Genomic DNA, 14,496 nt, shown 5'->3' with positions numbered 1-14,496 from the left:
TTCTAGCTGCTAACCTGCTAACGGTGCTAACGGTGCTAACGGTGCTAACCACAGAGACAGCTGCAGCTCACATCTGGACGTGAATGCACTAATATACAGCGCAGACGTAAACGTAGATATCAACACCAAAACATCAAAACCCTGAATTTTAAAGCACGAAAACACCAAATGCTGGATTTTAACGATTAAACTCAACACACGCTGTTCTTCTGGTTTCATTCCTGATAACGTTTAACCGACATCGACTCTCTGTCGACTAAACGTTGCTTCTATGAAGCTCAAACGGGACAGAACAACGTGGAAAACTGGAAACACCTTTGAATTGACCAGGTGGAGACTTACTTGCCAGTGAGCATGCTCGAGCGTGATGGACAGCACATGGGCGTGGTCACGAAGGCGTTGGAGAAAGAAGTCCCGCCTTCCTCCATGATGCGGCGGGTTTTGTTCATCGCCTGCATCGAACCTGCACAGACACAGACGGCGTTAGCTCGTTATGAAGAGGGAGTAAAAATAGTTCTAATGGAAGGTTTTTGATTTCAGACTAATCTAATCTACTAATCTATACATGCTAGCAGGCTAACAGACCAGGAAGTCCTGTAGCAGTCAGTTAGCCTTAGACATGGTGTGTTTTCAGTTTCTGTCAGACTCCAGCCAACATTTTCACTCTTTAAACTCATGTAGCATAGTTAGCCTTTCTGCTAACACTAGAACTTTTAGAGAGACGCCCCTGATGGACCAACACTGACGACACCAAGTAGCTGGAACAGTGTTGTAATGAGTTCAGTCTCTGTCGTGGTGCCCGCTGACGGCTAAACTCCCACAATGCTCTCTGCTTGTCAGCATACAAATAAGATGTAGTCTGAGTGACGCCTCCTCCAGACTCACCGGACTGATTTCAAGAACTTATCATTAAAACGCTGTCAGACTGATTAAATATTAACTGAACCGGGTCAGAACTGTGTGTTTGTGTTCAGTCACCGAGCTCCAGGTCCTGGTCGTCCGTCAGGATCAGGATGATGTTCGGCCGGATGTTGCGTCTGTCTCTCTGGAGGCGGGGCTTCAGGCGCTGTCCGGACGGGAAGTGGGCGTGTCCGAGCGTCACAGAGACACACAGGAAGAGGAGGAGTCGGCCCGCCATGGCCTCCGACCCTCGACCCCCCCGAGGGGTCAACCAATCAGCTGCTTCGACTGGACGGACCTCAGCCTCTGGAAGACACAACGACAGACGGGTTCACTGCCAGGATCGGACCTGCGACCAAAGATGGTCGTCATTCACAAACATCTACGGTTCGACTCCGACCGTTCAGTCGCTGGTCAGACCAGAACTGCTGATGCCACCAGCAGGTCAGTCACCTGATATGGACCTACAGAAACCGACTAGAAGCGCCAGAACACCAGACAACATGACATAGCGGAACGTAGAACACCAACGTTTGAACACGTGGACACTTTAAGAACCTGGATCGTTCTGCACCAACATCAAGTTCAAATGTAGTTCAGTTGGACAGAACAAAAACTGGACTCGTTTCACTGAACAGAACCAGAAAACGCTGAAGATGCTGAAACAGATGAAACAGGAATGAAGATGTTCTGTACGTGGATGTGACCTGACAGCGGGTCATGGAGATCGGCAGCTCTGATCCGACATCTGCAAGCTCAGAACCGTGAGCAGCAGCAGAACCGACGTCTCCAGAACCGCTGTCTTGGAACACGACGTTGTGAGTTGGAGCAGAGCGCTGAGTCCAGACGGAGCTGATATGTGCTGATGAGAGGCGGCGTGACGGGAGGCTAATGTGTGCGTAGCGCTCACAGCAGCAGCCTTTTGTCTGCCTGATGTTAAACACACAGTCCATCAGTCACACTGACTCACACTCAGCGGGCCACACATGATGCTCATGAAGTGGACGGAGACACACTCCGACCCACAACCTGCAGCTCCACGTCCAGGAGCTGTGTATCAGCTAACAGGTGGACCTACAGAACCGCCATGGTTCTGGTTCTGTGTTGACTCACAGGTTCTGCAGAGTCCAATAATTATGTTCCTCTACAACTAAAGTGCCTCTCAGCTGAGTCTGTGTTGCTTCTTACGTTTCTGATGGAACATCTCGTCGTTTGTTTTCCTGCTTCAACCCGACCGGTCAGCACTCGTCACCATGGTAACCCAGAGGATGGCTGATTTTAACCAGAACCAAATATGTTGGGCCTGCTGCTTTTAACTAAACTGAACCAGAAAGTGAATAAAAACCAACAGCAGACAACAGAACCAGAACCTTCTGACCATCATCACCTTCAGGATCAGAACCTCCTGCAGCCAGAACCTGCACCGTCTCCCCCGTTCTAACAGGAAGTCCTCAGCAGAAACAAGCAGAGTTATCAAAGTTCCCTCCGTTGGTATCTGGTTCTTCAGCTGCTAAACATTCCAGTAGAACCAGTGTTCCTCTGCAGGAACCTGTGGGTGGTTTCAGGATGGACCCTTTGCTCCACCACCAGAACCGCTGAGCAGCCAGCTGTGGTTGGTCTGTCCAGGGCTTTAAATGTCTACGAGCTGGAGAATGAGGCACCTGAACATGAAGATGTCAAAGATTCAGAACCAGAACATTCGGACCAATGCAAACTGTTTATCACAATCAGTTGAATGTTTGTTTCCATAAACCCGAAACATTTGTTTAGGGTTTGTTGCCACATGTTCCTACGATGAGAACCGTCCCTGTAGAACAGGAGGGTCCAGTCCTGGTCCTGGAGGGCCACAGTCCTGCATGTTCTAGATGTTTCCCTCTGATCCAGATGATGAGCTCATCATCCAGCTCTGCAGAAGCCTGATAACGATCCTGATCATCTGGATCAGGTGTGTTGGAAGAAGGAAACATCTAGAACATGCAGGACTGTGGCCCTCCAGGACCAGGACTGGACACCCTTGCTGTAGAACCTTCAGGGTTCTTTTCAGGGTACAGTGTCTCCTTCTGGTCAGAAGCGTCTGAGCATCAGGAACTTGGTTCAGGTTTGAAGTGAACGTCTCTGTTCCTGGTCCTTCTAGTCTGTGAGGCAGATTCCCACTGCAGTGGTTTGATTCTTCACATTATTCAACACCATGAACCAAAGACAAGAGGAAAACCCTCCAACCAATCATCTGGTGACCCCTCACATTGATCTGGTGACCCGCTGGGGGCTCCGAACCAGAGGCTGGACACCAGTGGATTAAACTGAGGACTTAGTGCTTGTGCTGGACTTTAACTGCAGGACGTTTAACGGAGCATTTATGAGTCCAGAAGCTGATAAGTGGAAAACAAAGTGGAGCAGATTTGTGCTGCAGCTCAGTGTTTGGAGCTAAATCTGGAATTTTAATCTGTTTTCAGTGAAATGTTTTCAGTTTTCTGGTAAACTGCAGTCACATGGTCCGACCCGGAGACATGTGACGCCGAGCTGCTCTCTGCTCATTCACAGTCCCAACAAATGAGATTAGTCCGTCATGTTGACTTGAGACCAGATACAGTCCTGCATGTCAGCACAGTTTATGGATCAGAACATGAAGAACCAACATCTGGACCGAGCAGATCCAGCTGCTGCCCGGTCCAGTCGGTAATCTGTGTTATGTCATTCAGCTTCATTATGAAACTGACCTACAAACCGACCCGAGGCTCAACCCGCAGGATTATCCTCAGTCTGGGTCACAGTGGAGCAGAACATTCAGGTTCTCTGCAGAACAAGGAGACTCATGGATCAGTAAGAGCTCACAGAAGGAGCTTCTTTGTGTGATTTAGGAACTTATCGCCACCAGGAGGAAACAACCACAGTAAACATTTACATACACGACTGAACTGTTTCCATCAGAGGGAACACAGATGTTTAATCTGTAAGTTCTCCTTCATCAGACGTTCTCCTGTTTCCTTTCATCAGAAGGAAAGTTCTAAACCACAATCTTTCAGCATATATTTATCATTTTTTGCAGGAGGAGGTCAGGAGTTCCACTTCATCTCGACCTCACTTACATCTTCTTAAAGAACACCGCATCCGTTTCTATGCCGATGACACCCAGTTCTACTTTAGCTTTGACCCCCCTGAGGTTCTCTGAGGACAATCAAAATGGATCTTACGTTAGAACTTTAAAAATCTGTCTAATTGGTGCTGATGTTACCAACTCAGAAATCCCAGCAGCGGTACCAGTGACTGGATCTCTAGTGTCCAGGTGTCGACTGGTCGGTCGACATGCGTCCATTCAGCCGAGCACTCATCGTCAGACTGACTCAAAAATCACAAGAAAAAGGTTCTTCCTACGAGGTCCGTCGAGTTCCAGTCCACTGGTGGTTCTGCTCTCATCATTCTCTGGTCCATCAACAGTCCTCCAGGATGAATGCATTACTTTCGGTGAGGAGAGGACGAGACTAAACTCAGAAAACTAAAGGGAGTCGAACCGCCAACCTTGTGCTCAGAGGACGAGCCGCTCTACCACCTGACCACAGCCGCCCAGAACTAGAACCAGAACCTCTATACATAAAGACACAAAGTGACTGAAAAAGAAGTGAAATGGGCAGAACAAGCTGCAGAACGACCAGAACCAGAACCAGAACCAGAACCTCTATACATAAAGACACAAAGTGAGCCGTGAAGCCTGGCTGAGCGTCTCGGCTCAAACGCCTCCAGTTTTTCTCGACTCGTTGGAAAACAGTCAAACCTTGAACAAGAAGTCGTCTCCAAACTTGTGACTGCAGATAAAAACAAGCTCCTCTCTAATTAATTCCACGTCTCCTTCAGCTTCGACCTTCTGCTCATTAATCATCTCCACTGTTCCCTCCGAAATTATCTACCTGGAACACAGAGACAAGAAAAATCCATTAATAAGAGCAGCTGGCGGTCCACCAAGGACCAATATTATCTGTGTTTGGAGAAATATATGAGGTAATTTGATGTTGAATATTTAATTTTCTGGTTACAGCTGGTTGTTTCTCCCTTCAGAGCAGACAATTAGATCCTAATTGGCTCGTCGCTGCTGTCAGAGGAACAAGCTAAATGCCCAATAACTTTGATTAATGGAACACATTAGCATGACTTGTCTCTGTAAATAAAGGCAGCGCTGTAATTTAGTGCTGAAGCTCCTTTCTGATGCCAGTAACGGGGCTACATCTGCCCGGTCCGCCGGCTGGAGCGGCAGGATTACATTTAAGAGGTTTCGGTTCACCGGTCGGCAGATTTAAATAACGCAGCTGTTTTGAATCCCGATACTTTCTTTCATTTGATATTCATGGAGTCGAGCCTGAAAATAAAGCCACTGCTCTTGGATAGTTGGTTTGATTTGATATTCAGAGCTTTCCTCGGAGAGCGGTGAAACGTTAGATCCTCACCTCGGCGAGGAAACATACAGACGCAAACACAGCCAGCTGAATGACTGTCAAACCTGCAGACTGAGGAGGAACGAGCATCTAATGAACCACAGTTTGTCCTCGGAGGATAAAACAGACCTTAATGGGTCCTTCAGGTGTTGACGGATGTTAACGAGTCGACTCAGACGTTCACGTGTTAAAACTCCTTCAGCTTCCTGATAGAGCAGAAGTCAGGCAGATCCCTCGTTAATACATCACAGGGAGGAACTCAACGAATCCAAAGCAGACGAGAAACATCGTGAGGATTGTGTTTAACAACTGTTACATGACCAAAAGTATGTGGACACCACATGTCTTCGGGTTAAAACCTGCATAATGATGCACCAACACATCAAAAACTAGATAAAAGGACATGAAAGTATCAGACTCCTGGATATTAAAACACAAAACACAGACAACATGACACCAAAATGTGAACGACCAGGACGATGATGACATGAAGACACCAGACCGTCAGACACTAAACAGCCCATGTGGAGATGCAGCCTGTTCTTTGTGGTGTTTCCAGGTTTGTGTGTGCAGCTGCTGATGACGGTTCACAGCTCGGACTGGAGGACTAGCACCACCAGCTGCTTGCTGGACGCTAGCGGGCGTCAGTTCTGAACACTTTCACATGTTGTCTCAGACTTCAGGTCAAATCAGCTTCACATCAGGATGTAACACCGGCTGCAGTCCCACAGAAGACTAGTTTAGAGGGTTCTCCGAAGCCTGGCCGGTTAGTGAAGGACTCCATCTGACTCCATCTGACTCCATCTGACTCCATCAGACTCCATCTGACTCCATCTGACTCCGTCCGGCTGCAGCGTCGAGGCGTCGCCACACTTCTGCTATGAAACTACATTATCGAGCTGTTTAATGCTCGTGCCGTCACGCTCTCCTGAGCTGCGAACAAACGCCGCGAACACCTCGAGGATCATAAATCCTGTCGTCTGTCAGCCTCGTGTGGCCTCTCCTCCATCACGCCTCATTAATATTCATGAGCTGTGGGCGGGACTCCAGCTGCTGCCAACCGACTCGCTGCGAGTGTCAATAAAGAGCCTCGGCGCTAACAGCTCCAACTGTTCATTCATATTCATCAGTGCTTCACATGCAGAGCAGCAGCGGGAGGCTCGGCGGCGTCGAGGCGAAAGGTCGCGGCGCTCGGCTAAAGGTCAGAGGTCGACTCGTCGCTCCCGACTGAGCCGAAGCTCGACGGAATGACAGATTAGCCTCCCAGCGTTCATTACCGAGCGGCCGCGCTACGCTACGTGATGAATATCAGACACAAGGATCAATACCAATTTTTTCATTTGGCTCTGATCAATACGTCAGCTGATATTTCCTGACTTTTATCAATAAACATGTCAGCTGGTATTTAGAGCGTAGCGTTTATGTCCAGCTCCTCCGTGACCAGGAAACAGGCCTGACGGGTTGTAGCTCATTAACAAAGAGCAGAAACGTAGAAATCAGTGTCTTCATACATCAGCCAGACTCTCATCACAGGAGGTGACGCTGAAGCTGCTGATCACTGCGTAGTCGTGTAAAGCAAGTCACCTGGACCAAACTTTTATAAAAAACCTCGATACTACTGCACCAAAACACCAAAAACTGGACATAAAGACAATAAGAAGTCAAAAAGCACGACGTTAACACTGAGGATGTGCATGTTAATGCAGTAAAACCTCCACAACCTGGATACGCACTGAAGTGTCAAAAACCAGGACAACATCTCCCAGCCTGCCAAAACCCTTTAAATAAAGACAACAAAGAGTCAAAACGCTGGACTTTAGTGCATCAAAAACCTTTGTTTTAACTCACAAAAACATTTTAAAAACCTGGATGATATCACACCAAAACCTGAGAAACCAGGATGTTGTTCAGCCAGTGAATCACTCACCGGATCATCTATGCTTCATCTATCAGCTGTTATGTGTTCACACCTCTGAACAAACAACTAACTACCAGCTGTAGGGCAACACGAGGCCCGGCGTCGACGTCTGACCATCCGCCGACAGGAAACAGCTTCATCTTCCTCCTTCTCGTCTGCTGCTGACGTCCGTCAGCCAGATTCTCCCAGAAGTGACTTCAGTGTGTTTTGCACATGAAGTTTTCGCAGCGAGATCACGTTACCGGCTGCTTTGGGGAAGCAGAAATAGGAAACTGTCTTCTGTTTGTTCTGTCCGAGCAGCACGAAGCCAGAATCGGATTCAGGACAAACACCACAAACAGAACTGTGCAGCTTTAAAGGAGCTTCTTCTGCTGCCAACAAATCCTGTTTAAACACTTCTGAGGCTCCTCCTGAACACGGCTGTTCAAACCCAGCATGTCGGGAACCGTGTTCTGCAGCAGAACAATCTGGACTCAGTGCTTCAGTCAATATTTTGAGCGTTTACAACAGTACTTTGGACAAACCTCCTTCATCCAGCAATAAACCAGGTTTTGACAACCGGGGCGTCGTCCAGGATTAAGTTAACCAGATAAAAATAACCAGCTCACAAAAGCCTCAAAAACCTGAACCGATGCACTAAAATATCAAAAACCTCGATAATAACACACAAAAACATGAAAAACGTGGATATTTAGGCACCAAAAGGTCAAAACCCAAGATGTTCAGAAACCAAAGAGTGAAGGAAATCGATATTAGTGCAAAAAAAACCTCAAAAACTAGGATAGAAACCTAATAAAATGCCACAATAAGTGATATTATTGAACTAAAATGCCAAACAACCTGGACTTAAAGACAACAGAGCGCCAGAAGGCTGGACATCAACCTACTGATGCACCAAAACCTTAAAAACCTGCATATGAACACACAAAAACACCAAAAGCCAGAAATAAAAATATTTAGATGCTAAAGTGTCAAAAGTCAAGATGTTATGAAACCAAAATCTCAAAACTCTGGATATTATTTCAACAAAACTTTATAAAACAGGATATCAGCTCAATGAAATAACCTGGAAACAGAGACAACAACGAGTCAGCAGCTGGACTTTAATGCACCAAAGCCTCAAAACCCAGATAATGCAAAAACATGCAGTGATCCAACTCAGCTGGTCTGGTTCTGTTCTGTTAGGTTTTAGCTGACAAGTTAAAACAAGCTCTTGTCTGGTCTCTCCTCCTCTGTTGGGCATCGGACCAGGTTCTGACACTCCCAAGATCAAATGAATCACTTTGGAAAAATGAAATGTAGAATATCACAAGACAGAATCTCTGACAGCTCAAACCTACTGTGGTTGGTTTCTGGAGGAATCCGGTTCCAGCTGAACTTGGACGTCACCGACCACAAACACAGCAGCTTCGTACTGATGAATCCTCTCTGGAGTCCCACATGTTTAAATCTCTGCCTTGTCCTACTGAGCAACTGCGTTAAAAATAAAAATATCGCTTATATGCAGACGACACGCAACTCTACACCTCGTCCGAGAATTTCGCCTCACTGACAATTTGTTAAAAACACAGCAGGAGAATATTGTCTGCAGATAAACATGAGTGAAGCTGAGGATGACGGTTTCAACGTGAAGTCAGTGAGCAGCTCTGGACCTGGATCCCGGAACCGACCCGAACTTTCAAACCCACGTCTCAAACATTACAGGAACTTCGATCTGTCACCTGAGAGCAGATCAGATGTTCAGAGACATGAAGTGTTCTCCTCCTGTTCCTGCTGCCCAGAGGACGAACCACCAACCGTCCCTCTAGCACCACCGTCGGTGTTTTATTCTGTTTGTAGGTAAACTGATGGATTCGAGCTCATCTGATCAGATTCTCATCTGATCTCTGAAGTATGTTCTTCCTCTTGGTGTGTAATCTGACCGTAAACTAAACGTGTTGCTTTGTTTGCTGTTCAGACACCAAAGAATAAAACGGAAACTAGATTAAAGCAAACCTTTGAAAGCGTACGTCTTCCTGACTGAGGCGATCGGAGAGTCGTGACACGGTGGAGAAGACAAAGGATTCAGAGATGGACTGGTGCAGAACAAGAACAATAGTTCCTGCTGCTGAATCATTTCTTTTAGTCAATGAATGAACCCAAACGGGCCTCAAATAAAACTTAAAATGAGTTCTAAGCTGAGACATTTAGTGTGTAACCCGAACCCTAAAACCCTCCACAAACAGGACAGTGATGCACCAAAACGTCAAAAACATGGAGATTAACTCACCAAAACTTTAAAAATGCCAAATATTCAAACCCCACAGTGTCAGAAATCTGAAGGTGAACAAACAAAAATGTGAAAAACTTGGACGTGAACACAGCAAAACGTCCAAAACCTCAATATTAATGCAGCAGAACCTCACAGACCTGATATCGACGCACACAAAACCTGGATATTAATACACCCAGATGTCAATAAGACGGATATTAAGACACCAAAGAGGCAGAAGCAGGACGTTAATGTGCTGCTCAGTCTCATCGGACAGTCAGGCAGGATAAAGCAGGTTTGTTAGCAGCAGGACAGTAAGTTAGTTTTTATTTTTATATTGAACAGCCTGGATGCAGCAGACTTACTGTGACGGAGCTGAACATGAAGAAATCAAACCAAACTCAGGAAAGACGACAGAAATCCTGGAACTGAGCAGAACACGCCGAGCCGACGGCATCACTTCTCTGTTTCTGTTCCTCTCGAGTCTTTCGCTTCCTCTCTGATGACGTTTTACTCTCAAACCTCTCGCCGCCTCTTTTTCTTTTCCTCTGCATTTTCTCTTTGTCCTTCCTCCCTCCGGTCACCTCGTCTTCATGGCTGCCTTGCTCGAAGGCGCCGAACCCGACAACCTCCTCGTCCTCCTCCCAGATCGGGTCCTGTTGGCCGTTGCCGTGGCGGCAGACGTGTCAGTAATCCCCGTGGCAACAGCTCGCTGCCCTCGACGACGGCACGCTCTGCTGTAAAAGCAGCTGCTGCTGCTCAGCCTCCGTCCACATCCAGTCGCTCTCTCTCTCTCTCTCTGCGTCGCTCTGCCTCCTCCTCCTCCTCCGTCAGACCAAACTAGTCTCAGATCAGCTAATTACTCTCACAGCGACACTAATTTACCGTCTGGGTTTGTTAAACTGTCGATACGGGAGAAGGAGGAGAAAACTTCTTCTGTTCTCAGCTAATGAAACACTGATAAACCGCTGAAGCTGCGTTCAGACTCAGTTCCACGACTGATGAGTAGATTCAAGCCAAACACTTGAACAGAGAAAATGCTAATTAGTCTCCAGGTTTAGTGGATGAACTCGGCTGCGTACTGCTGCCAGAGGGGGGCGCTCTCGGCCACATTAGCTGCAATAAGCAGAGTAGAAGAAGACGGAAACAAAACCAGCTGCCTGATTCAACAATTTCCCTGCGGGACCCGACCGTAGGGATCAATAAAGTTCAATCTAGTCTAATCTGATCCGAATCAGAAACCCGTGATGCTGCTGAGAGACGAGCTCACGGCCTGAACATGAAGGCATCAGCGTCACCAACCGGAATATCAGGACACGAAGGAGTCGACAGGATGGAAACGAACACGAGTCAAAAACCTGAATATGAAAAGACCAAACATGGTGATGCTGAAGGACACATCGTCGACTAGAACATGCCGTCGCTGCGGCGGTAGAAGCTTAATGTGTTGCTTTAACCAGCCTCAGCAGCGTCCACGACTGAATGATTCATCTGCAGCAGCGACGCCTGTCGTGGCTTCACGCTGCCTTATTGATGAGCTGGATGGAGAAGCTTCTCCTGCGCTGAGGTCTCGCATCGCCAACGTCTCCAGAGACGCTTCAGAGTTTCTGTCAGCACTTAAAACTGCTGCAGCGAGGTTCAGAAGAAGCCCGACAGCAGACGCTCCCTTCAGGGGCTGGTCCTCAGAACCATCAGGGATGGGAGAAGCTTTTTATTTCTGTCATCCTGAAAGGACCTGAAGTGACAGGAAGTGAGTTTGAGGTGGAGGTCGGGGCGGATGGACGGCTGCAGCTCACTTCTTGTTTTAAAGGAGACTTCCTCAACTTTGACCACATGTTTCTGAACCACTGATTCTGAAGAGCGGACCTCAGCACACACCGTCACCGACCCTTAAACCCACCGCCAGCACACAGAACGCTGTGTGAAGATGAGCCCCGTGTCCAGATGGTACCACACCAGCTCCGGTTCCCTCCACGTTCCATGTTCTCAGAACCGGCCTGGAGACTCACAGGCCAGCACAGCTCGGTTCCTTTTACCGACCCGACCAGACGTCCATCTGCAGTAAATGTCCAAACCTCCACGTTTATGCACCAGAACGTCAGAATGTCTCCCAGTAGAGCACAAACATGTCAGAACCTGGACATCAGGGCACCCAAACACAAAGAACCTGAAGATGAAGGCACCAAGGATCCAACCCCTGGATGTTCATGAACACGGTTCTTCTTCAGGCTGTTGGTACAGATCAGGTCTCCAGAGAGAGGACGAGGAACGTCTGGGACACTGAATCTTCAGCCACACTTTCACCACGAACGTCCAGAACGTTATCAGAATGTTCTTCAGCCTCCTGCTGTCGCTGCAGAGCCACTGGGCTCATGGTTCTACTGGGAGACCTTCTCTGGAGTGATTACGTTAAACTTTAGTCTGACTTCAGGCTGAACATCATCACCGTCAGAGAACATCGATGAAAACGTAGCAGGATGCTGCAGAACAGGACAAAGTTCTTGACCAGCAGCTGAGCAACGTTCCTGCTAATTCAGGACCAACCCTGAGCAGGAACCAGACTGTGGTCCACCAGACCAGCACCAACACGCACTGACCCGCTGGGCTCCAGTGATGGGTTCAGAACCAGAGCTCCTGTGGTTCCTCCTGCTGTTTCCCTTTAAGAGGCCCTGGAACATGAACAGAACATGAAGACAGAAGCTTCGTCATTTACACTCTGTGTTCTCTGCATCTCATCCATCCAGCCTCCATGTTCACTGGGACTCCGCCCACCGGCTCGTTCACACCTCCGCTCAGCTGTTCAGTGCTGCTCATCTCCATCTGTACACCTCCAGCAGCCTCCATCTGTCCATCCACACAACCGCTCACAGTCACTGCTGCTTCAGTGCAGAACAAACAGGAGAACGAGAACGAACGGAGGAACGTCTGACCTCCGACAGAAACGCCGACCAGCACCGCCATCAGGACAGAAGGCCTGAAACCCGAAGACATCGACTGACACGACATGAGATGAAAGAAAGAAGATGTATGTTCCAACAAGCTGTCGAGGTTCTGATTCTCCAAACGCTCAAGTGTTGACGACATGAAGAACAAAGACAGAGCGCGTGTTTGCAGGCGGAGACGAGTCCGGAAACGTTTCCTGATGACGTTGGAGGAGCTGCTGACAGGAAGATGCAACATTCATGAACTGAGTCAGCAGCAGGTTCTGGTGATCTCAGCAGAGTGAGATCATCAGAAGTCTGACAAAGAGTCAAACACCAAGACGTTAAAGCACCAACGTGGTCAAAACCAGGAGGTGAGATGGAGGAGGTTCTGTCCACATGCGAGGACGGAAAAACCACGTTCACGTTTCCTGGTTGAGCTGCATTTATGACCTGAACACACCAAAACACTAAACCTGCTCACCAAGACGCCAAAGCATCACGCCTTCTAACAGATTTATGATCTGCAGATGTTCCCTGAACGCCTCACAGCCGTCACGTCACCAGAGTCCTTCCTCACCCAGCTTCAGTCTGGACTGCTGGGACGTCTGGCTGATAACCAACATGGTAGAGTCTCAATGTGATGAAACAGGTCTTCTGTCTCTCCAGGTAGCTTCTCCACCGTTTGTAACTTCAGGACTCAGTCTCAGCCTTCATGTCAGAACCTGATGTGTTTTACGCTCAGATCTCTGTCAGAACCACGCAGACGTACATTTGCTTTAATGTCGTTTACACCGACTCTCCGTCGTAGTCCGGTGACGCTGCCACCGGGTCCGTTGGCATGTCGAACACGTCTGAGGCCTGAAAGGAAACAAGCGAGAGGCAGAGAGAGGACGGAAACCAACGAGCGGAGGACGAGGAGCGAGGTGAAGCTGAAATTAAAAAGAGATGGACGGAGCTGGAGTGGAGGCAGACGGAGGACAGAGATGAGTTATCTGAATAATGAAGTTCTGTTATCGCTGCTCCGCTGAAGCAGCCTTTTGTTTCCAGGAGCTGCTCTCTCAGACGCTACTTCAGCAACTCGGAACAACAAAAACCGCTTCAGCAAATAAATTCACAACCACCTCAGAAAAAAGAAATGAGCCAGAAAATGATGTGTTTGAGGTCCAGCTTCCTGAAGCTCCTCAGCAGTCAGTCAGAACCGACCCAGGAGGCTTCTGCACTGCAGACCAGTCTGATGACGTCCCGCTGGAGCTCCAGGATCAACGTGAGAACATGAAACCACTCAGCAGAACACAATGACAGCACAGGGTCCACGGAGGGTCAAACACCGTCTGCAGCTGCTGATCCATGTCCTGAACACAAACGTCAACCATCCACACAAACAACAACAAACAAACAACAACAAACAAACAACAACAAACAAACGGATTAAAACCCGTCAGAGTGACGATCAGACCAGAAACTGTTCCCACATTTAGTCACGTGTAAAATCTCATCCCAGTGAAACGTGTGACGAGGAAACAAACGGCAGCAGAACGTCAGAAATCTGTGAGCGAGAAGGAGAGAAACACGTCTTCACTTATTAACTAAACATCAAACCAGGAACCATCACGTGTCGTCACATGTTCAACCCTGGAGCTGCTGTCGTCTCCTGCAGATGTTGAACTATCTCCACGTCTCCAGACCGTTCCTGTCTGCTCATCAGATGTTCCACCATCAGCTGGTTCCTCTGTTCCCTGGTTCTGATGTTCATCTCCGTCTCTTGTGCTCCAGCTGAACACACTAATAACTGGTGCAGCTGATGAGGTCCTTCCTCCCGTCTGGGGCTCTTGGTGCTAAAGACTAAAAACTCTCCTCAGCAGCTCCAGAGCAGATGTTCCTCTGGAGGAACGGTTCCTGCTTCACTTCAGAACTTAGTTTGTTTTGCAGCGAGGAGCAGTTCATGAGGTCCATGTGTTCATCAGCAGCCTCATGTGTTCATCAAGAGCCTCATGTGTTCATCAGGAGCCTCATGTGTTCATCAGGAGCTTCATGTGTTCATCAGGAGCCTCATGTGTTCATCAGGAGCCTCATGTGTTC

The 14,496-nt window shown here is 48.1% G+C and overlaps 1 protein-coding gene across 1 annotated transcript in view; it reads right to left on the bottom strand.

Moving 5' to 3' along the window:
• The window catches only part of LOC103373591 (extracellular sulfatase Sulf-2-like), a 24,766-nt gene extending 14,923 nt beyond the window's left edge, over positions 1 to 9,843 (bottom strand). The window contains exons 1-3 of the mRNA XM_008303506.1: positions 9,652 to 9,843; positions 979 to 1,206; positions 342 to 463 (exon numbers count right to left, since the gene is read on the bottom strand). Coding sequence (XP_008301728.1) covers positions 342 to 463; positions 979 to 1,206; positions 9,652 to 9,763 — 462 coding nt within the window. The 5' untranslated portion in view covers positions 9,764 to 9,843. The remainder of the gene's footprint in view (positions 1 to 341; positions 464 to 978; positions 1,207 to 9,651) is intronic.
• Positions 9,844 to 14,496: the final 4,653 nt, after the last annotated feature.

This window comes from Stegastes partitus, unplaced genomic scaffold (genome assembly GCF_000690725.1).
Source record: "Stegastes partitus isolate 25-593 unplaced genomic scaffold, Stegastes_partitus-1.0.2 Scaffold2021, whole genome shotgun sequence".
Taxonomy (NCBI): domain Eukaryota; kingdom Metazoa; phylum Chordata; class Actinopteri; family Pomacentridae; genus Stegastes; species Stegastes partitus.
Note: the sequence above shows the minus strand (reverse complement) of the source record. Positions and strands in the feature narration are given on the sequence as shown.